Source organism: Erythrolamprus reginae, chromosome 2 (assembly GCF_031021105.1).
Source record: "Erythrolamprus reginae isolate rEryReg1 chromosome 2, rEryReg1.hap1, whole genome shotgun sequence".
Lineage (NCBI taxonomy): Eukaryota > Metazoa > Chordata > Lepidosauria > Squamata > Dipsadidae > Erythrolamprus > Erythrolamprus reginae.
Window position 1 is genome coordinate 31959357 of NC_091951.1, and position 23400 is coordinate 31982756.

At 44.8% G+C, this 23400-nt stretch overlaps 2 protein-coding genes across 3 annotated transcripts in view; both read right to left on the bottom strand.

Annotated features, from left to right (window-relative positions):
• Positions 1–23400, bottom strand: part of LOC139163114 (zinc finger protein RFP-like) — a 182952-nt gene that overhangs the window by 137843 nt on the left and 21709 nt on the right. The gene's annotated exons all lie outside the window — the stretch shown is intronic.
• Positions 1506–21656, bottom strand: LOC139163118 (E3 ubiquitin-protein ligase TRIM39-like). 2 transcript variants are annotated; one of them, XM_070744079.1, is made up of 7 exons: positions 21171–21656; positions 15489–15584; positions 14582–14812; positions 11575–11597; positions 9642–9760; positions 8852–8884; positions 1506–2270 (listed from the first exon to the last, which is right to left on the bottom strand). In XM_070744079.1, exons 1-7 carry the CDS (start codon positions 21582–21584, stop codon positions 1756–1758), a joined length of 1431 nt encoding a protein of 476 aa, XP_070600180.1. In that variant the 5' UTR covers positions 21585–21656; the 3' UTR covers positions 1506–1755. The 2 variants fall into 2 exon arrangements, with proteins under 2 accessions (XP_070600180.1, XP_070600181.1); XM_070744080.1 differs by lacking the exons at positions 14582–14812; positions 15489–15584.

A 23400-nucleotide genomic window follows, 5' to 3' on the forward strand; every position in this document is an offset into this window, starting at 1 on the left:
AATAAATAATAAATAAATAAATAAAAATCACCTGAATTGTCCAAGGAAAGTTGAGGATAGACAGACATCTAATAATGTATAATGTAAGGCAAAAAACTGCCTCTGATCCTTATATCTAATCCTCCCAATATCTCAAAATCAATCAAAATACAACCCACTAGTGGGTTGTATTTTGGCTGATTTTGAAATATTAGGATTAGCAATGCCTTTTTGCTGCCAGTTTCCCATTTCAAATCCGGATCTCAGGTGGACACCCTTTATACCCTGGGACGTCTCCTGTCCTGTCCTTACTTTTTCTCCACATTTTGCCTCTTTCTTTTCCTCCGCCAGGGCTTGTTCCTGCTCCTTAATTTGTTTCTTTTTTTTTAGTTTTTTATTTTATTACAATTTTGTCACCATACATATTTTATGTAAACAGTTTTCACTGGGTCACATCTTACACATCATATACATACTCATGATTTTAATATATTCTAATCTTCCCATTTTTTTCAGCATTCGTCTCTTTTATATAATCCTTTATTGCAAATTAATCATTTCTTTATTATCCCAGCTTCAGTCTCATTATTCTCTTTCCATCATCCTTTATCCTCGTTGCTCAATCTTTACACATAAATAACATCACTATACGCCCTATATTTCTCCTCTTACAGTTACACCAGGTACTGCATTTACCATTTTTCATCATTTCCGGAAACATCTCTCAAATTCCCCCTTCCTAAGCATTAGCATTTTAAATGTTCATCCTAATTTGCATTTTTATCAAAGTTAATAATGTTATTAAATTACCTGTTTTCACATTTTCACTAAAGGCGGGACAAGGTGGGGTAATAAGAGATATCATCTGAAGTTAGTTGGGGGAAAGATCAAAAGCAACATGAGAAAATATTATTTTACTGAAAGAGTAGTAGATCCTTGGAACAAACTTCCAGCAGACGTGGTAGATAAATCCACAGTAACTGAATTTAAACATGCCTGGGATAAACATATATCCATCCTAAGATAAAATACAGAAAATAGTATAAGGGCAGACTAGATGGATCATGAGGTCTTTTTCTGCCATCAGTCTTCTATGTTTCTATGTTTCTATGATCTAATAAACGTTTTAGTCATTTGTTCTATTAGTCTCTAGTGTCCCTATTTCTAAGCCTTGGCTAATGAATGCCCCAGGAGTTATCTAACACACCTTTTATTTGCTCCAAGCCATCTCTATTCCTCACTTTTAGCTGAGGTCTGCAAGTTGCCTAACTCTTATTACTTTTATCAGCTTTCTAACTACCCAGAATTGTTACAAGCTTTACACATGCATATTTCCTGTGGATAGGCATTCTTTGTTCTTGCCAGAGAGTCTCCACAATGGCAGGCTTCCTGATTTACTTTCAAGTGTGTGTCATGACCTGGGTTTATTTTAGCAGACAGCCCATCATTATTAGATTGCCACCTTCTTTTACAGTTGCTAAATAAAAAGCAGAGGAGGATCAAAGAAAAAAGAAAAAAGAGTGTTATTGGGCATTTTCTCAATATATTTATTTAATAATGTATTCCATTACCATTTCACTTCAGTTCAATTAACAATTCTATTTGAATTTTGGCTTGACTTGCAGGTGAAATATTTAGCCCACGTAGCTCTCCCATCTCTTATCTTCATAACAGACGGTAGGTTTTGTTTTTGTCCACTGTCTTCTGTACGTCTTCTCTTTCCTATGTGTTACCCTGAATAATCACTTATTTGTTTCATTTCAAACAGCATAAAACTCAGAGGAGTGTCATGTAGACACCATGACACACATAGAAACAGGGCTGAAGGGTCTCTCCAACCAAGGAAGCATCGGAGAATGTATGGAGCAGAGCTGCAGTCTTAGCATCAAAAAAGTCCAGTTTCCCCTCTTCGCAGTTGAGTGAGACCCGCATCCTCATGGGCCTCTCAATCAGGACCAGTTCAAAGTGTTCTGACCGAGACGTGGCCTTGTATTTCTCTTCCCTTTCCCCAATCTGCCAGTGGCTGGTCAGCACATCAACACTTATTGTGTTCTCTGGCTTTTTGGCAACCCCCACACCCCATCCTGTTCTATCCCCTACAATTACTTCCCAGAAATGTCTCCCAGTTGAGAACGTCTGACAGCCAAGGACATAAGGATTACATTCAAATCTTTTCCAGCTTGGGACAGGATATGTTGCTGTGACTGGCTTAATTCCTATGACGTATTGCCGATCTTCGGAAATGTGAAGCCGGTCAGGATGGGCTGTGTCTGGATCCAGAATTACATTCTCTGGAAAGGGGAAGGGAAGGAAGGACAGAGAAAAATAAGAGTATCAGCTGCAGGGCTTTTGAGTGTCTTCACCCCCAAGAGTTTAACCCTCTTGTGTGAAGGGAATTCAGTTTCAAAACACCCCATCTAGAAACATAGAAACATAGAAGACTGAAGGCAGAAAAAGACCTCATGGTCCATCTAGTCTGCCCTTATACTATTTCCTGTATTTTATCTTACAATGGATATATGTTTATCCCAGGCATGTTTAAATTAAGTTACTGTGGATTTACCAACCACGTCTAGGACTGGAAGACTCGTTTTCTTTTAAACAACAGCTAAGCGTTGCCTTGTTAAGAGTTCTCCAACTTTGGCAACTGTAAGACCTGTGGACTTCAACTCGCAGAATTCCCTGATGGGACTACCAGTGTCCAGGTACCCTTTTTCCAAGCACTCGGGCTCTCCCCCTGTCTAAGTCCCATCCTCTGTTAATTGCCAGCCTGTTTGGCATCGTTCTGACATCTGGCTTTCTCATTCCATTCACTTTGATTGCCATTTCCAACTGTCAGTCCAGCTGCCACTCAGCTGCCTGCCCTCAGGATCCCTCAATTATTTCACCTGCTCTTGACTCCACCGCTCAACTGTGCATCTCTTGGGCCTACTGGTCAATTCCTTTAGTCTCTAGTCTCCTATGTGGCCACCACTCTGCTTATTGCTCTTCAGGTCCGCCATGCTGAATGGGGAATTCAGGGAACTGAAGTCCACACATTTTACATTGGTCAAGGTTGAAGACATATGGCCAAGTCCTTCAAACCCTTCATAGTGCTCCACTTCTTCTAGCCTCCCTTCACAATTCTCTTCAGCTTCCATCTTGCAGGTGAGATAAATGGGATTGGGAGTGAAGAGTGTTGGCTTTCCCTTCAATGAGTTGCTGAGACAGCCAAGGCTGAACAGGTACTCTAGCAATCCAGAAGATCAGGCAGAGCAAGAGGCTGCCTTGTTTCAATTCCAACTGGCAGTCAGAAGGATCCCCCAGTGGTAACTTGGGACAAACGATGGGATGTGAGGAAGCTCTGCTCTTTTCTCTATGAGCTTCAGGGTATCACAGGCATGGAGGAAAGGGGAGATCTTGCACAGGGAACCTCTGTTTTCATCAGTCAGATGGCCCACAAAATGGAGGCAACCCTGATGTTCCAACTTTGCTATGTGCTTTGACCCAAACGACCTAATTTCTCTGCTCCCAAAGACCTCATCTCTCACCAACTTAAAATCAAGCAGTAAAGTCCACAGGATGTTATTAGTTTGGTAGGAATTCAATATTTCTTTCAGTCCATAGTGGACTGAAGGTGAGGTGTATAGTGCTACCAAGCCATCAGGTGCAGTTACTGGAAATAAAATGAATAAATAAAATGGTGCATCTTGGAACAAATGATTTGTCCCAGAGAAATGTTAATCTAGTAAAAAGAGATTTCCAATGTTTTAGCATGGAGCTGGGCAAAATAACTGATTCAGTGACTTTCTCAGAGGTTTCCTTATCAGGAAAGACTTAATGAACTCAATCTGTATAGTCTAGAGCAGTGATTTTCAACCTTTTTTGAGCCGCGGCACATTTTTTACATTTACAAAATCCTGGGGCACACCACCAACCAAAATGACACAAATTAAATAAATAAATAAATAAATACATACATACATACATACATACATACATACATACATACATACATACATACATAACCCCCTCGTATATACAATCCCATGTAACATCCCCTTATAAATACAGTCAATCATCAATCATCCCTACTCAAATTTATATCTCATTTCTGGGTACTTCTCCTGTCTTTCCCCCTTTTCTCTCTCATGTTTGTCATTTCTCTCTCTTCCTCCCTTTTTCCCTCATTCCTTTTCCCTCTCACTTCTCCTCTTTTTCCATCCCTGTCTCTCTCCCCCCCTTATGTGTGTGTGTGTATACACACTGGAACCATTTCCAAAACCAGTTGAGGGCTGGGGTTTTTTCTCTTTTATTCTTTTCAAAAAGAGGTGTGGGCTGGGGGGCATTTCTTATTATTTGGGTGCTTTTTACCATATGCTTCAAGAATCACCCCTCTCTCTCTCTTTTGTTTCTCTCTCCTCTCATTCTCTGCCTCAATCATTTCTCCTTTTTTCTCCCCTTTTTGTTCTCATTTCTCTCTCCTTTCCTCTCCCTATCTGTCTCTCTTGCTTTCTCTCTCTCTTGCTATCTCTTTTTCTCTTATTTTCTCTCTCTCTCTCTTGTTCTCTCTTATTTTCTTTCTCTCTCTTGTTCTTTCTCTCTCTCTCTTTCTCTCTCCCTCCCTCTCTCTTTTTCTCACTTTCTCTCTTGTTTTCTCTCTCTCTCTTGCTTTCTCTCTCTCTCTTGTTTTCTTTCTCACACTCTTTCTCTCTCTTGTTCTCTCTCTTGCTATCTCTTTCTCTCCCCCCTTTCTCTCTCTCTCTTTCTCACTTTCTCTCTATCTTGCTGTCTGTTGCTGTCACTCACTCTCGTTCTCTCTCCGTTCTTCTCAGCGGAGGCCAGCGAAGGTGATATTCAATGTCGGGAGCGCGCGGGCGGTTGCGCGTGCTCCCTACCCCCCTGCTAGCCGCTCGGAATATTCAAAATAAAAAAGCCTTCACCGGCTAAGGTTTTTCTTATTTTGAATATTCCGAGCGGCTAGCAGGGGGGTAGGGAGCGCGCGCAACTGCGCGCGCGCTCCCGACATTGAATATTACCTTCGCTGGCCTCCGCTGAGAACGGAGAGAGAACGAGAGTTGGGCCATTTTTTGTCTCCTGCGTTCCGGGTGCGGGAGGAGCCATGCCGAAAGGCAGGAGACAGCGGAGGAGGAGAGGGGGCGGGCGGGGGGCAGCGCCGAAAGGCCGAGGGGGCCGGAGGCACCGTGGGGAGGCAGGGGCGGCCGCGGCTCCCTTCCCTTCTGCTGCCGGCGCCTCCCCGCCCCCCCCCGCGGGCTGGCAGGGAGATGAGGAGCGCGCTTTCGGGGAAGCGACGGTGCTTTGGGGAAGCGACGAGAAGCAATGGGCGCGAGGGGGCCGACTTTCAAAGCAACCTTTGCCGGCCTCCCGTGGGAGGGTGCCAATAGCGGCGGCGGCGGGGGGGGCAATAGCGGGGGGGGGCGAACCGCCTCGCGGCACACCTGACCATGTCTCGCGGCACACTAGTGTGCCGCGGCACACCGGTTGAAAAACACTGGTCTAGAGGACAGAAGGGAAAGGGGGAACATGATTGAAACATTTAAATATGTTAAAAGGTTAAATAAGGTTCAGGAGGGAAGTGCTTTTAATAGTTAAGTGAACACAAGAACAAGGGGGCACAATCTGAGGTTAGTTGGGAGAAAGTTCAGAAGCAACATGAGAAAATATTATTTTACTGAAAGAGTAGTAGATGCTTCGAACAAACTTCTAGCAGACGTGGTTGGTAAATCCACAGTAAATGAATTTAAACATGCCTGGGATAAACATATATCCATTCTAAGATAAAATACAGGAAATAGTATAAGGGCAGTCTAGATGGACCAGGAGGCCTTTTTCTGCCGTCAATCTTCTATGTTTCTATGTCCCAGGCCATATTTTCCCATTTCTCCGGATCTTTAATTCTACACCAAGATTGACTTCAATTTTCTAGATGAGTGGTGTGGAGTAGAGGAGTAGGAGTAGAAATAGGACAGGACAGGACAGAACAACAGCTTTATTTGGCCAAATGTAATTAGACACAAAACAAATTTGTCTCTGCTGTTTAAGCTCATATTGTATATATAAATGGCAAGTAATAGTTCATAATTCAAAAAAGCATTAAAGTTTACTGGATCATCATACTCTCTAGGGCAGCGGTCCCCAAACTACGGCCCGCGGGCCGGATGCGGCCCGATGAGGTCTTTTAACCGGCCCGCAGCAGCTCATGAGATTTTACTGATCGATATAATAAGCTCCCGAATCTCCTGTCCACTTACCGCGGTCAGCTGCTGAGCGAGGAGAAGGTGGAGAGGCAAGGGGACGGGGAGGAAAGCAGGCCTGCAATTGGCCCCTTCCTTTGCGGCCTTTAGGGAGAGAAACTGTTGCTGCCCTATGGCAGAGCAGCAACAGTTCCTCTCCCTAAAGGCGAGAAAGAAATTGGCCAATTGGAGGCTCGCTTTCCTTCCCGCCCCCTTGCCTCTCCACCTCCTCCTCCCCACCTCCTCCTCCGTGGTGAGCGGACGTGAAATTCAGGAAAAGGCAATTGGCGATTGAAAAACTGTCCACTGAAAGTCACAGCTAAGTGCGCCATGGCTAAGTGTGTGGGGGGGGAAGATGGCTACTTAAAAACCCCTGACCTCCATCGCCTCCCCCTCACCACTGACACAGGTGGCGGGGACCGCCCTGTCCCCCTTCAGGGCCTCTGACAGCCCTTCCCGGCAGAGGCGCCGCTTCTGCGTCCCCAACAGCTCCCGCCGCCGGCACACGGCTCTGCTCACCCGAAGCCTGGCGTTGACACAACTCCAGTCTTCTCCCGCCCCGACTGGCACAGCCACTTCACCGCTAACACAGGTGGCGGGGACCACACTGTACCCCTTCAGGGCCTCTTTGACAGCTCTCAGCATCAGCGGTCACCATGGCGTTGTTGTTGTCGCGGCAGCCGCTCTGCTCTGGCCAGTAAAGCCAGCTGCCCGGGAAAGCAGGGCAGGAAAGTGCCGCGTTTAAAAAGCACAGGGCAGCCGCCGTGACAACAACGGCCCCATGGCGGCCGCTGAAGCCGAGAGCCCGAAGCCCGCTCTCCAGCCTCAACAGCAGGCTTCGGATGAGCAGAGCTGGGCGCCGGTGGCGGGAGGTGTTGGGGAGGCAGACGCAGCGCCTCTGCCGGGAAGGGCTGTCAAAGAGGCCCTGAGGGGGGATAAGGCAGTCCCCACCACCTGTGTCAGCGGCAAGGTGGCCGCGCTGGCCGGGGCAGGAGAAGGCTGGAGTTGTGCGGAAAGTGGCACCCGCTGGCATTGTTCCTTCTAAGCTGCACGTGCGACCACCCCACACAAAAATATTTAAAGTGGCAAAAAGCTATGCAGTCCTGGATCGCTCGCTTCTCCAGCCGACTGCCCGGCTTTGCTGGCTGATGCAGGAAAGTGTCACATTTGAAAAGCGTGCATTTAAAAAGCGCACCACTTTCCCGGGCAGCCGGCTTTGCTGGCCGGAGAAGTGAGCGATCTGAGACTGCGGCGCCGTGGTGGTCTTCAAACGCGGCCCTTCGCGGCGCACCACCACCTGTTCCTGCTGGTCTAGGCCCGGCACGTTACCAGGAGGTGGAAGTGGCTTGGGGCTGGGTGCCGGGGACGCTGGGGAGGGTGAAGGAGTGTATGTGGCTGCTGCCTCTCAGCTGCATCAAGTTTAATCTCTAGCTGGAAAACTCTAGCTGGAGGCAACGGCAGAGTCCGGCGCTGGGGCCATGCAGGGCTGCTCATCCAGGGGGGAGTGGACCGGCAAGCCGCCCTCCACTCTCTCTCTTTCTCTCTCTCTTGCCGGCATGGTGTATGAGAGAGAGAGCGCGGAGGGTGGCTTGCCAGTCCACGCCCCCCTGGATGAGCGGCCCCATATGGCCCCAGCGCTGGACTCCGCCGTTGCCTCCGCCCCATTCGCCTCTGCAGCTGAGAGGCAGCAGCTACGTCCACCCCTTCGCCCTTCCCGGCGACCCTGGCACCCAGCATCCAGCCCCACGCCACCTCCACCTCCCGGTAACGCCCCCGACCTCTACTTCTCTATTTCTCTCTCTGTTGCCGACGTGGTATATGAGAGAGAAAGAAAGAGAGAGAAAAAGGAGGGGGAGAGAAAGAGAGAGAAAGAAAGCAAGAAAGAGAGAAAGGAAGAAGAGAGATAGAAAGGGAGAAAGAGGAAGAGATAGAGAGAGGGAGAGAGAGGAAGAGAGAGATACAAAGAGAGAGAAAGAGAGTGAGTGAGAGAAGGAGAGATAAGAGAAAGAAAGAGGGACAGAGAGAAAGGGATAGAAAGGGAGAGAGAGAGAGGGAAAGAGGGAGAGATACAAAGAGGGAGAGATACAAAGAGTGAGTGAGAGAAAGAAGAGAAAGAAAGAAAAGAGAGAAAGAAATAGAGAGAGAGAGAAAGGAAAAGGAGAGAGAGAAAGGGAGAGAGAAAGGGAGAGACAGACAGATGGAGAGAGAAAGAGGGAGAGATACAAAGAGAGTGAGTGAAAGAAAGAGAGAAGAGAGAAAAAGAAAGCAAGAGAGAAAGAGAAGGACAGAGAGAAAGAGAGGGAGGAAAATAGAAAGAGAAGGACAAAGAGAGAGAGAAAGAAAGAAAGAGGGAGAATAAATATTAAATATTGAATTTGTTCCCATTTTGTTTTTTACTTTAAATAAGGTATGTGCAGTGTGCATAGGGATTTGTTCATACGTTTTTTTTATAGTCCGGCTCTCCAACAGTCTGAGGGACAGTGAACTGGCCCCCTGTGTAAAAAGTTTGGGGACCCCTGCTCTAGGGTATCTAATCCTATATTTTCCTTTTTTGTTAATTATCATGTTTTTCTTAAAGTTAATGGCATCAGAGCTTAAAATAGCAAGCAACTGTGATTCTTATAAATCCTTATATTTACCTTCCCGTAGCTGAAGTCCACTTTCCAGGGTATCTGAGGAAGAAAAGGGAGGGATACAGTATCTCATTACTTGAATTGGAGCCACAGAAGGGCCTCCCTACAAATATCCTGGTTTGCTTTCCTTGGACTCAAATCAGGAAATAAGGAATATGGAAAACTAGAAGCCAGAATGTCATTGGTGGCTATACATAGTCCATCAGGTATAAATATACTCCACTATATATTCTATAGGCAGGTAGTTCTCAACTTACAACTATTTGTGTAGTGGAATTACAGCGGCACCGAAAAAAGTGATTCATGACCTGTTCTCCCACTTATGACTGCTGGAGCCTCCCCAGTCACGTGACCAAAATTCGGCCACTGGGAACTGGCTTGCATTTATGATGGTTGCAGCATCTGGGATTGTCCTCTTCAACCTTCCTGGGGAGCTTCTGACAAGCAAAGTTAATGGGGGAAGCCAGATTCATTTATCAGCCACGATTCACTTCATCGGCCGGATTTTCTGCATAACTGTGGCAAAATAGTTTGTAAAACGGGGCACTGCTCACTTAGTAACTGACCTGCTTCGCCAGAGTCATTTTCAGCTCATCTGTGGTTCTCAGTCAAGAACTACCTGTATATATTTCATTATACTTAGTGGTGGCTTATTCTGCTTCCCCAGTGATCAGTGCATATGGATTTGGACTACGAAGAATACAGGTGAGTCTCATTTTACAATCAGACTGAGCCAGAATCTCTCTTGGATACTCAAAATGTCATCTAGGGTAAAACCCCAGGGGCTCTTTTTTACCTCTCATTTTTTTCTTGGCACTTTTCAAAAGTGCAAGGACATCACGGTAATCCCAGATTGCCCACTTCGGCTCTAGAAGTAAATCCACTGGATTCTCATACGTTTCCTTATCCTGGTGCCTGGCAAGTCAAAATAACAGAATAAGAGTGGGAAGACCATCTAGTCCACCCACCACAACACCGCCACCCAAGCAGAAAACCTTCCACCGGTGATGGCGAACCCTTTTTTGGCTCAGGTGACAAAAGGGTATAGGTGCATGTGATAGCATGCCCACACCCATATTGCAATGCCCTCTCCCCCCACACGCATGGAAACAACCCCCATGCTGCCTCCCATACATGCGTACAACCTCCCCCGTTCATGCGCACAGGCCACACTGAAGCTTCCGGACTTCCAGTTGGCCCGTTTTTCGCCATCCCCCCCCCCAAGTTTGGGACAATTTCTTGAAGCCTGTTGAGAGCAAAAACAGTCAAAAGACAAGGCCAAAAATCTGATGGTCAGCGTGTGCATGCATGCTGGAGCTCACGTGCCCTCAGGTATGACTCTGCGTGCCCTCTGCAGCACATGTGCCATAGGGTCACCATCCGTGCCTTACACCATCTCTTCTTGAAAGCTTCCAGGGATGAAGCTCCCACAGTGTCTGAAGGCAAGTTGTCCCAGTGATTCATTAGTCAGAAAATGTCTCCTTATTTCTAGGTTGAATCTCTCCTTGATCACTTCCATCCATTATTCCTTGTCTGGCCTTCAGGTGTTTTGGAAAACAGATTGACCCCCCCCCCCCCCCACTCCTCTCTGTAACAGCCCCTGAAATACTGGAACACTGCTATCACATTTCCCCTGGTCCTTCTCTTCATTAGACTAGCCATGCCCAGTTCCTGTAACCCTTATCAACCTGCCAATAGAAGCTTTCTAAACCATCGAATGGTGCTTGAGGATTAGCCAGCTACACCATCCAATCTGGGTCGGTCACCAGAGGTTTTGTCTTCTGAGCTTTCAGATTTCAGGTTCCCCAGGGAATTTCTCTCTCTCCCACCAGAATGTGTGCACTGAGCTGTTCTACATATTGTATTTATGTCGTGTTTGCTTGTGTGTGGCTTTTAGTTGTTCAGTGGGGTTTTGATGGCAAGCTATTAACTGATTATTGTTTTCTTGTGTTGTCCTGTCCTTGCCTCCCAAGTACCTGGTAAACTGGTATAAAAACAGCACTCTGGTTGACTGAGAAGGGACCCTGTTTTCCAGGCTTCAGTCATTTCTCTGGCTAGCTATTCAAATATAGACACCATGGTGACACAGTAGATTCTGACCCAGAACTGCATTCATCCACCTTGATCAAGTTAAATGAGATCTAGTAATGGCAACAAAGTTTCAGTTTTGGGCTCCCTAATCTTGAAAGTCTCTTGGCCAAAGAAATGGCCAATGACAGATGACCAATGACTAATATGGGTGTCATATGTAATTAGACTATGGATGTAATATTCAAACTGATCTTGATGGATTAAGGTAATGCAATAAAATCGCACTAACACTTAACCTTCAATTTCTGACTATTTCTAAGCAATCAATGACTTACAACATTTTCTTAACATCTATCACATTGTCCCTGTAATCACGATTTGTTTGCGTGGTAACCGGCATGTATTTATGATACTTGCATTACTTGGAAGAGTTTAGACTCAAAGTGTGGATGAAATGGAAAACTCAATCTAAACATCTGACTGGCAGTGAAACCAACTGTAATAATAGATCATATCAAATATTGTTAATTATATTGTGTTGCAGTTATCTGAGGAAATGTCTAAAAAACCCTGAAATACAGTATATTGTCTTTACATTAAAATACAGCTAAATACAAAGAGAAGTTTCCAAAAGAGAAAAACTGCTGGAGGATCTGCTGAGGATCTGAGACTGTAAAGAAAAGGGTGGATTTACTTACTTCTTCAAGATGCTTCCAACGTCCTAAAAATAAAGAGACAAAGCACTGAAAGGAGCCATTTCCTATGCAGAAAATTAAATTCTTACATTCACAAAATAAATGAGCAAAATGTCTGGACAACTAACAGACATATAATGTACTTTCAATTTTAATTTTAAAAATCTCATTGTTCTCCCCCGCCCCGCCCCAGTTGTTCAACGTCTTTTAGAGATATCTTATTTTTACTTTTTTGCCTAAGAAAAAATATACACTGGTTGATTCCAGCACAATTACAGATGTGTGTGTTTGTGTGTATGTATGAACATAATAGCAAAAACAAAAGACCATTTGGGAAAGAAAATAGTGCATCAACAGGGTAGAAAAATCCCCTGCATTTATGCTTCCAGAATCAAAGCATTTTGGAAATCCAAGCAGTTATAATACATTGATACCTCTACTTAAGAACTTAATTCGTTCCATGACCAGGTTCTTAAGTAGAAAAGTTTATAGGTAGAAGCAAGTTTTGCCATAGGAATCATTATAAAAGCAAATAATGCGTGCAAACCCATTAGGAAAGAAATAAAAGCTTGGAATTTGGGTGGGAGGAGGAGGTGGAAGAAGAGGAAGAAGACAGTCGCTGCTGAAGGAAGAAGGTGAGGTGAGGGGAATCAAAAAAATCCAAAACATTAAGGCTTTTAAAAAAAAGAGGGACTCTGAAGCGGCAAGGTGGAGCACGAGGCTGCCATACAATGTGCCAGAGAGAAATCCAGCCGGGCGAGAGGGTGGAACCTCCCGCTCCTTTGACCAAAAGGCGGCTGCTGCTGCTTCTGCTGCTACCTGCTTCCTCTTCCTTCCCATGCTGAAGGACTCCCCTCTCCTCTCGCTCGCTTGCTTTGTATCTGGCGCCTTCCTTCACTTTGGTGACTCCCCTTTTACCTTTCCACACCCAGATGCTCCAGGAGGCAACCTCTCTCTGTGTGTTGGGGATGCAGCATGAGGGAGTCACCACAGCGAAGTGCCCAGACAAACGAAAATGCTCCGTTAACCCTGGGCTGCCCAGAGTGAAGGGAGCATTTCTTTTCTCTGGGCACTAACAGAGATTTATTCCCTCTCCAAATGCCTTGAGAAAGGAAAATGCTTCGTTCACTCTGGACTGCCAAAGCCTCCTTAAGCGCCACCGAAAGGTTCTTTTGGCAGCCCAGAAAAACCTGAGATGGCCGGGATTAAAGGGTGAATGGCAGGAAACTGACCAGGCCTTTGTGCTGCTCTCAAATTTCCAGGTTAAGTAGAAAATGGTTCTTGAGAAGAGGCAAAAAAATCTTGAACACCCAGTTCTTATCTACAAATGTTCTTAAGTAAAGGCATTCTTAGGTAGAGGTACCACTGTACTTTGCACAAGGTGATCAGTATTGCATTTCTCCTTGCCCTGGAAATTAAGGGGAGGGGGAGACCCTACAAACACCCACAACCACTTGCCATGTAGGGCTTTATAGGTAATAATCAACAATTTGAATTGCGTCCAGAAACAATCGGCAGCCAATGCAGGCCACGGAGCGCTGGAGAGACGGCATACCTAGGGAGGCCCATGACCACTCGCGCGGCTGCATTTTGTATGATCTGCAGTTCCAAAAGCTCTTCAAAGCAGCCCCACGTAGAGAGCATTTGCACTTTTCACTATTATACTTTTCACTATTATAATTTTGATTAAATTTATAAAAAAGAAAAAAAGGAAAGAGTCAAAAGGAGTATTCTGTGGAGTGGTTAAAGCAGGCTGTTCCATTTCATCGTCAGAGGCTATGGAGAGGGGCAGCATACAAATCTAATTAATAATAATAATAATAATAATAATAATAATAATAATAATAGTAATAGTAATAATCATACAACAAATGCTGAGACAGAGATGGTACAGACTCTGGAGGCCAAACTGTACAATGAAAGGCTAGGTTGACACGGTATGCTCAGCCTAACAAAGACGTCTTAGGGGAGACACAACAGCCATCTTCCAATACTTGAAGGGCTTTCATTGGAAAAAGGACATTGATTTAGTCTCTGTTGCACCCGAGGGCACAACAAGAGGCAAAGGGTAGAAGCTCCTCACAAAAAGATCCAACCTAAAATAAGGAAAAACTTCCTGAGAGCGAGAAGTATTTATCAGTGAAACAGCTTCCCTCACAGAGCTTTGGGTGCACCATCATTGGAGGCTGCCAGTAATAATTTGAACAATCATTTTTTTGGGATAGTATAAAGCCGTGATGGCAAACCTACATCATGCATGCCACAGGTGCCATATGGGAGGGCATGCAAGACCTTTCCATGTTTCAGCTCAAGCTCACATGTACGCACCGGCCAGCTGATTTTCAGCCTTGGGAAAGGCCTTTTTGTCCTCTGGACAATTCAGGGAAGCTTCTCTGAAGCCCCAGAGGCAAAAAAAAATAATCTCCCATTGGACGAACTGGAAGTTCGGAAAACCCACTTCCGGTTTGCCCCTTTGAGCATTTTTTTCACCTACCAGCAGTGGTGGGTTCCTACTGGTGCGGTCCAGAGTAGTAACGCACTGATGCAATTTTGGTGAGATTTTTTCCTGGCGTCTCCTGTGAAGGAGCTTCTCAGCTGTTCCTCAGATGAAGAATAAAGGTCAGCATTAAGACGATGGCAGGCGGAGGGCTTCTTCCAACACAAAGATGCCGGGGGGAGGGGGAATCACTGAAAATTGCATCATCCATGGGTTCCTAATGATGTGGCACTCTGGACCACACCGGTAGTAACCCACTACTACCTACCAGGCTTCAGAAAGGCCTGTGTGCATGCACGGGGAGGCAGCGTGGGAGGGTGATAGGGGAAAGGAAGGGGTGTGTGCACGTGTATGCATGCTAGCACACTCACACACACTCCTTTTGGCACACAAACCATAAAAGGTTCGCCAGCACTGGTATAAAGGCTCCTGCCTTGGAGAGAGGATTGGATTAGAAGACCTCCAAGGTCCCTTCCAGCCCTAGGATTCTATGATCTCAGCTTCCTGCCTGACCTGTAACAGTTTGCTGGCTGGCTGCTGAAGCTTGTCTTCTATCTCCAGGATGAGATCGTCAAGAGAGCAGAGTTCCTCTGTGTGCTTGGCCAAACCCTTCTCCTTTCTTGCCACGATATCCTTCTCTGTCTGTTCCATTCTAGTCAATAGAAGCTTCTCCTGTGCTTCTAACCAGAGTTGAAGCTCTCTGAATTCAGCCACTACATCATTTTTCACTTCTTTCAAGAGGTCCTAAAACAAGAAAAAGCAAAAGCAAAGGCATACTTTTATTTTAATTATTTTACTGAATTATTTTTCTTCTAATTGTTATAATAATTTAATGGATTCCTTGAAGAATCCAGAAAAGAGGAAAGTTTTTTTTTTTAAAAAAAAAAGATATTAAAAAAACATTTGATATTTTTTTAAAAGCTGGGGGATGGGATTTTTTTAAAAAGGCTAGAATTTAAATAATCTTTCATGAAAAATTTCTTGGCAATCAGGGATTCCAAAACTGGAGACAGAAAAATGCTTGAGTTCAAAAAAATTTCTATAAGATGAAATATGGTTTGTGTTCAATTATTAAGCAAGGCAAACCCTTTGTACGAAACATAGCTCATGGGACAGGTGCACTTATTTGTTTCTTTGTTCGATTTCTATGCCGCCCTTCTCCTCAGTCTCAGGGTGGCTTACAACATATTAGAAATCTACATAAACCCAACTACTTAACCCAACTGTAATTCATTCGGCCAGTGAGGACATCTCAATCCTCAGGTTAAGAGCAAGTTTTCAGCCCTAACACAGTCTTTAACTTGAATTTCATTTAGGTCAGACCTTGTACCTACAAACAGGCTGCCTATTATTAAAGATAGCAGATGGGGGACTCCTTCCTATTAGCTCAGAAGCACCTCACCGTTGGATCAATACTTACAAGCATCTTCTGCACTGCTTGCTCTGTGTCTCCTTCGTATGTAGCTATTTTTTCTTTCTGCTCCCTCTGAGCCTTCAGGCAATCCCCAACCTTGATCTGAAGAGAAAATACAAGTTTTGAGTTTCTTTTCTGATTTTAAGTCAAGGACTACCTGTAATGGCATTAAAGTGAGAGGCTTTAATGCCATTTCAGTCATCCCAGAAGCATCAGTGAGAAATAAAATTATGGGCTGATCCAGAAGGAGTGTTTTTCGGGGTCGCCAATAAAGACTTTGTAGGACCCTTTGTAGGACGCTATTTAATATCTACATGAAACCGTTGGGTGAGATCATCCGAGTCTACGGAGAGGAGCAGCATATAAATCCAATAAATAATAATAATTAATAATAAATTATTATTATTATTATTATTATTATTATTATTATTATTATTATGTCAATACAACTCAGCAAACGAGATCACTATGCTGGATTTTGTATTTCATCACCAGTTGGGTGCTTCCCAAGCACCTAGGACTGCGTGATGTAGCGGCGAATTATGTTTGCCGATCCCACTAAAGCGGCCTTTTGCAATTGACAGATGGAGATTTTGTCAATTCCAACGGTTTTCAAATGTCCGCTGAGATCCTTTGGCACTGCGCCCTGTGTGCCAAGTACCACTGGGGACCACTTTCACTGGCTTATGCCAGAGTCGTTGCAGCTCGATTTTTAGATCTTCGTATTTCACTAATTTCTCTAGCTGCTTCTCCTCAATTCTGCTGTCTCCTGGGATTGCAATGTCGATGATCCATACTTTCTTTTTCTCCACGATCACAATGTCTGGTGTGTTATGCTTCAGAATTTGGTCAGTTGGAAGTCCCACAATAGTTTTGCTTGCTCATTTTCGACCACTTTTTCGGGCTTATGATCCCACCAGTTCTTTGCCACTGGTAGATGGTAGTTCCGGCACAAGTTCCAGTGGATCATCTGTGCCACAGTATCATGTCTATGCTTGTAGTCAGTCTGTGCGATCTTTTTGCAGCAGCTGATAATGTGATCGATTGTTTCATCTGTTTCTTTACAGAGTCTGCACTTTGGATCGTCTGTTGATTTTTCAATTCTGGCTTTGACAGCATTTGTTCTAATGGCCAGTTCTTGTGCCGCCAGTCAATGTTCCCTCTATTTTTTTTCAGTGTGGGCGGAAAAGTATAGTGTCTGAGCAGCAGTCCCCTTGGGACTGGGCAGCATATAAGTAAGTAAGTAAGTAAGTAAGTAAGTAAGTAAGTAAGTAAGTAAGTAAGTAAATAAATAAGAAAAAAATCCCTTTTTTATTGAAAGAAATTAATAATTTAAAAAAACCAAAATCCATTACAATTAAAACTAAATCAACCAGCAAAACCAAAAACATAACTATTAATAAAAACAGGTGAGGGCTGGGTTTTTTCTCTGTTATTATTTAAGTGCTTTTACCATATGCTTTAAATCAAGAGTCACTTCTCTCTCTGTTTCTCTCTCTTTCCTGTCATTCTCTGCCTCAATCATTTTCTCATTTCTCTTTTTTTCTCCCCTTTTTTCTATCATTTCTCTCTATCTCTTCCTTCCACTCTTCTCTCTCTCTTGCTTTCTGTCTCTCTCTACCTTGCTTTCTTCCTCTCTCTCACTCTCTTCCTTCCTCTCTCATCTCTCTCTTTCTTTCTCCCTCTTTCTCTGTCTCTCCCCCTCTTGCTCGCTCTCTTTTTCTCACTTTCTCTTGTTTTCTTTCTCTCTCTCTTGCTTTCTCTCTCTCACTCTTTCTCTCTTGTTTTCTTTCTCACACTCTTTCTCTCTCTTGCTATCTCTTTCTCTCCCTTTCTCTCTCTCTCTTTCTCACTTTCTTTCTATCTTGCTGTCTGTTGCTCTCACTCTCTCTCATTCTCTCTCCGTTCTTCTCACAGTGGAGGCCGACGAAGGTGATATTCAATGTCGGGGGCGCGCGGGCGGTTGTGCGTGCTTCCCATCCCCCTGCCAACCCACCCGGAACATTCAAAATAAGAAAAGCCTTCGCTGGTAAAGGTTTTTCTTATTTTGAATGTTCTGAGCAGGCTGGCAGGGAGATAGGGAGCGCGCGCAACCGCCCGTGCGCCCCCGACATTGAATATCACCTTCGCCGGCCTCCGCTGTGAGAACACCTGCCCCGCCTCTCCTGCAACCCCCTTGCTGAGAGCCCGGGATGAAAGTGCTCTTGGCAAAGGGACTGTGAGACGGGCAGGGCATGCATTCCTGGTGCGGGAGGAGCCGTGCCCAAAGGCAGGAGGCGGCGGAGGAGCAGAGGGGGCGGATCGGGCGGGCGGGGGGCAGTGCCGTAAGGCAGAGGGGGCTGGAGGCACCGTGGGGAGGCAGGGGCGGCCGCGGCTCCCTTCCCTTCTACTGCTGGTGCCTCCCCCCCACGGGCTGGCAGGGGGATGGGGAGCGCACGCCCGTAAAAAAGGGTGCGCGGGGGGAGTTGGGGGCGTGCGCGTGCTCACGCATGCAGCTTACGGGGAACGCTGCCACCAGTATTAGTCCTTCTGTCTCCTTTTTGAGTGTTCCATTTGTAAGCCATGACCAGGTCTTTTCTTTATCCACTTTGCCTTCAATCTTCTCCAAGAACTGTCCATGCAATGCTTTGTTCCGCCAACTGTCCATACGACATTGAGTTACATTTTTTCTGTACTGGTCCTTAGTTTGCTTCACCTTGAGAAGCTTCCTATTGTTGACCTTCATCAACGCTGACTCTTTGCTCCCCTTCATGTAGTCAGCTAATGCATGCTTCTCTTCTTCTACTGTCTGCTTCACTTGCAAAAAATCCTCTGCCGCCTATTTTCGTTGGTAAATACAGCCTGTCAACGTCACTGCGGGGGTGTAGTGCATGATGGATCGTCATTAATTTTCTGGTTTTCCTGTCCAAGTTGTCCAGCTCTGCTTGATTTCAGTTCACTATGCCAGCTGTGTATCTAATGACAGGTATGGCCCAAGTATTTATAGCCTTAATAGTGTTGCCACCATTCAGTTTACTCTTCAAAATTTTTCTGGTCCTCTGAATGTACTCTTTGCTGATCACAGTTTTCACATGACAATGCTTGATATTATCCAGTTGCAAGATGCCCGAGTATCTGTAGGCTTCTGGCCGGTGGCACTTGATGGCTTGACCATTTGGCATTTCAATGCCCTCACTTTCAGTGATTTCCCCCTTTTTCAGTGCCACTGTGGCACATTTATCCAGGCCAAATTCCATGCTGATGTCATTGCTGAAGATTCGCACAATGCTGGTTAATGACTGTATCTCAGTTTCTGATTTTCTGTATAACTTCAGGTCATCCATATATAGCAGGTGTGAAATTTTTGGTGAATTCCTAGCAGTTTGGTAGCCTAGGTTTGTTTTCTGTAGGATGAGTGACAGCGGGATTATAATGATAATGAATAGCAATGGGAACAAAGAGTCCCCCTGGAAGATCCCCCTTCTGATGTTGATCAATCCATAGCTTTCATTCCCAACAAAAAGTTCAGTCTTCCAATATTTCATCGCCTTTTCTATGAATTTCCTGATGTTTTCATTGACTCCAATGACTTCCAGGCATTTTATGATCTAGCTGTGTGGCAATGAGTCAAAGGCTTTATTGTAGTCATTCCAGGTTATGTATAGGTTTGTTTTCCATTCTTACAGTTCTCCGAAATCATTTTTTGTAGGACGCTATGTAATATCTACCTGAAACCGTTGGGTGAGATCATCCGAGTCTACGGAGAGGGGCGGCATATAAATCCAATAAATAATAATAATTAATACCAATAAATTATTATTATCATCATCATCATCATTATCCAAGGACATGGGGTGAGGTGTCATCAATACACTGATGACACTCAGTTGTACACATCCACCCTGTGTCCACTCGATGAAGCAGTGGAAGTGATGTGCCAGTGCCTGGAGGCTGCTAGGGTCTGGATGGGTGTCAACAGGCTCAAACTCAACCCTGACAAGATGGAGTGGCTGTGAGTTTTGCCTCCCAAGGACAATCCCATCTGTCCATTCATTACCCTGGGGGGGGGATGGATACACAACTTGGGCGTCCTCCTCGATCCACAGCTGACATTAGAACATCATCTTTCGGCTGTGGCGAGAAGGGTGCTTGCCCAGGTTTGTCTGGTGCACCAGTTGCGGCCCTATTTGGACCCTGCTCACAATCACTCATGCCCTTATCACCTCGAGGTTCAACTACTGCCACGCTCTCTACATGGGGCTACCTCTGAAAACTGTTCAGAAACTACAGATCATGCAGAATGCGGCTGCACAAGCAGTCATGGGTCTTCCCAGATATACCCATGTTTCATCAGCACTCTGCGGCCTGCATTTGTTCTCAATTGGTTTCCGGACACAATTCAAAGAGTTTGTGATGACCTATAAAGCCCTACATGGCAATGGACCAGATTACTTACAAGACTGTCTTCAGCTGCATAAATCCCAACGGCCCATTAGGTCCCAAAGAGTTGGCCTTCTCCAGGTCCCATCGACCAGACAATGTCGAGGACTATGATAAATAAAAAAAATTGCAAGCTCAAAAGATAAAGCAAGAGGTGAAAGTTGGAATTAAGGAAGTCTGTTAAAGCAGTGTTTTTCAACCAGTGTGCCGCGGCACACTAGTGTGCCGCGAGACATAGTCAGGTGTGCCGCGAAGCTCAGAGAGAAAGAAAGCAAGAGAGAGAAAGAGCAAGAGAGAGAGAAAGCAAGAGAGAAAGAGAACAAGAGAAAGAAAGAGAGAAAGAGAAAGAGAACAAGAGAAAGAGAACAAGAGAGAGAAAGAGAGAGAAAGAAAGCAAGAGAGAGAGAAAAAGAGAGGGAGGGAAGGAGAGAGAGAGAGAAAGACAGGGAGGTAGGGAGGGAGAGAGAAAGAGGGCAAAACAGAGAGGAAGGAAGGAAGAGAAAGAAAGGGATGGAGAGAGAGAAAGAAAGAGGAAGGAAGGGAGAGAAAGAGGGAGGGAGAAAGAAATAGAGCGAAGGGGAGGAAGAGAGAGAATTTTTTTGTCCAAACTTTTTTTACCACCACCCCCACTCCATGTGCCCCAGGGTTTCGTAAATGTAAAAAATGTGCCGCGGCTCAAAAAAGGTTGAAAATCACTGTGTTAAAGGAATGGCAGAGGCAGAAAGTTGCAGGTGAGTATAACAAGACCAGGAACAAACGGTTGGACACTGCTGCCTAGCAGCAAGAAAATTACAAGAAAATTAAGACTCCAGTTAGTAACAAGATTACAAAAAAGTTACAAGGACTCCAGTTAAAAAGATGCTAGCTAAGGCACAAACTTCTTAGTTATTATAATAATAAAACACACAGCCCTTTTGATAAGAAAGCTTATTGACATTAAATATGCAATGTATGCGTAAAGTAGCCCGGGACAAGAAATCAAAGGAAACAGATGTCAAGGAACCTTAATCTTAATTCAATAAAATTTGAATTTTATTGAGTTTTGCTTTCTTCAGCTACTGAGATCCTTTCGATGAATTAATTCAATAAAAGTTCCTTGAGCCTCCCCGTCTCATTCCATCTGCCCCAGACTAAACCCAGTTTGTGGACAACAGAGGAAGCAAGTAAGTTTGTTCAAATAAAGGCAAAGAGGACAACAGAGGAAGCAAGTAAGTTTGTTCAAATAAAGGCAAAGTCCCTCCGCAGCGATTCCTCCTGGCTGATTCCTACCTGGTATTCCGAGAAAGCCTCCTCCGGAGGGATCACCGAGTAGCCCTTGTGCTCTTTGGAGAACATGCAGTCCACACAGATGAGGGTCTCGTCGTCCTTGCAAAAGAGCTTGAGGGGCTCCCGGTGCTTCGGGCAGAAGTTCCCTCCTTCCTCGCCCCAAGAACCTCCACATCGCTTGGCCTCTTCCACCATCCGCTCCAGCTGCCGGTTGGGGAGAATTTTGAGGGGCGCGAAGGTCTGTCTGCATTGGGGACAGGAAGCCTCCGATTCCGACGTGCCCCAACTGCTGCTTAGGCAGCCCCGACAGAAATTGTGGCCGCACTCCGGGATGAGCACGGGGTCCTGGAAATACTCCAGACAGATGGAGCAGGTGGCTTCTTCCAGCAAACCCTGTAAAGACGCTGCACCCGCCATCGCCGCCGCCTCTGCCGGGAAAGGAAAGAGAAAGTCTTCTTCTAAAGTTAAGTTTCGTTTCCTTTCCTTCAAATCAGGTGACCGCCTTTGGGCTGCGCCTAGGAGGGAAATCGAGAATTGTTGTTCTTGGTCTTCCGGGCAGCTTCGCTGGCTTCTTTTAAGGAAAAATGGAAATTTGGAGAGAAGCAAATATTATTGGGACAGACCCCCAATCAATTACTAAGCCAAGTATCCTGCTAAAGGGAAAGATACTGAAAACACCACCCTGGGGAGAAAAACACATCCATGGGACTGATTCATCATGAATTATTCAATTCGCCACTTTAGTTAAAGAGCATAATGCTTTTTAAACAACGGGAAGAAGAAAAACATTGAAGGGACCGAATGGAGTAAATTTGCCATTAAAGAAACTGGGAGAAATCCTTGATAAAACCCCAAAGCCAAGGCGGCAATTGATGGTGTGTCTCGGAGATTTTTTAAAAAAGAATTTAGGAAGACATAGAAACATATAAGTCTGACGGCAGAAAAAGACCTCATGGTCCATTTAGCCCTTATACTACTTTCTGTATTTTATCTTAGGATGGATATATACTACTCTTTCAGTAAAATAACATTTTCTCATGTTGCTTTTGATCTTTCTCCCAACTAACTTCAGATTGTGTGCCCTTGTTCTTCTGTTCACTTTCCTATTAAAAACACTTCCCTCCTGGACCTTATTTAACCCTTTAACATATTTAAATGTTTCGATCATGTCCCCCCTTTTCCTTCTGTCCTCCCCAGACTATACAGATTCAGTTCATTAGAAAAAGACCTGCAGGGACTGTCCCTTTGCCAGTCCCTTTCCCAGCCAGCCAATCAGGAAACAGGTCAGGAAAAGTTCTAAAACTTAGGAAATTTAAAGAATTAAACCATAAACAAAGAAGATGTTCTTGCATGCCTTTCTAAACTAAATGTCAACAAATCGCAGGGTCCAAATGGCATCCACCCTAGAGTTCTCAAGGAACTCAAATGTGAAATTGCTGAACTTCTAGCTAAAATATATAATCTTTCTCTAAGATCAGGCACTGTACCTGAGGATCGGAGGGAGGCAAATGTAACCCTGATCTTCAAGAAAGGATCCAGAAGTGATCCAGGAAATTATAGACCAGTCAGTTTAACCTCAGGTCCATGCAAGTGATTGAAATCATTATTAAAGGTAAAATTACTGGGCATATAGAAAAACGGGCATTGCTGAAAGAAAATCAACATGGTTTCTGCAAAGGCAAATCATGCCTTATTAACGTTAGAATTCTTTGAGGATGTAAATAAACACATAGATAAAGGGGTCCCAGTTGATATTGTATATCTTGACTTTCAAAAGGATTTTGACAAAGTCCCTCAGCAAAGGCTCCTAGGAAAGGTCTTGTCCTGGATTGGTAACTGGCTAAATTCTAGGAAGCAAAGGGTGGCAATAAATGGACACAATTCTCTGGATGGAAAGAAGTTAGATATGGTGTACCCCAAGGTTCAGTTTTGGGATCTTTACTTTTTAATTTATTCATTAGTGATATGGATGTAGAAGTAAATAGTGAGGTAGCAAAGTTTGCTGATGACACTAAATTGTTCTGGGTAGTGAAAAGTGAAACTGATTGTCGGGAGCTCCAGAAGGATCTCTCGAAATTGAGTGAGTGGGCAACAAAGTGGCAAATGCATTTTAACCTGAACAAGTGCAAAGTTATGCATATTGGGGCAAAGAATCCCAATTATACCTACCAACTGATGGGGACCAAGCTTTCTGAGACAACCCAAGAAAGGGTTGGGCTCTTCAGCCTTGAAA

Bases quoted from the DNA above. Each gene is read 5' to 3' on its own strand.
- LOC139163118 (XM_070744079.1), bottom strand. From the start codon at position 21,584: ATGGCGGGTGCAGCGTCTTTACAGGGTTTGCTGGAAGAAGCCACCTGC. The intron at 9,761-11,574 runs GTAAGTAAATCC...TTGACTTGCCAG, and splicing joins GTTGGAAGCATCTTGAAGAA to GCACCAGGATAAGGAAACGT. The intron at 2,271-8,851 runs GTAAATATAAGG...TCCCCTTTCCAG, and splicing joins TGGACTTCAGCTACGGGAAG to AGAATGTAATTCTGGATCCA.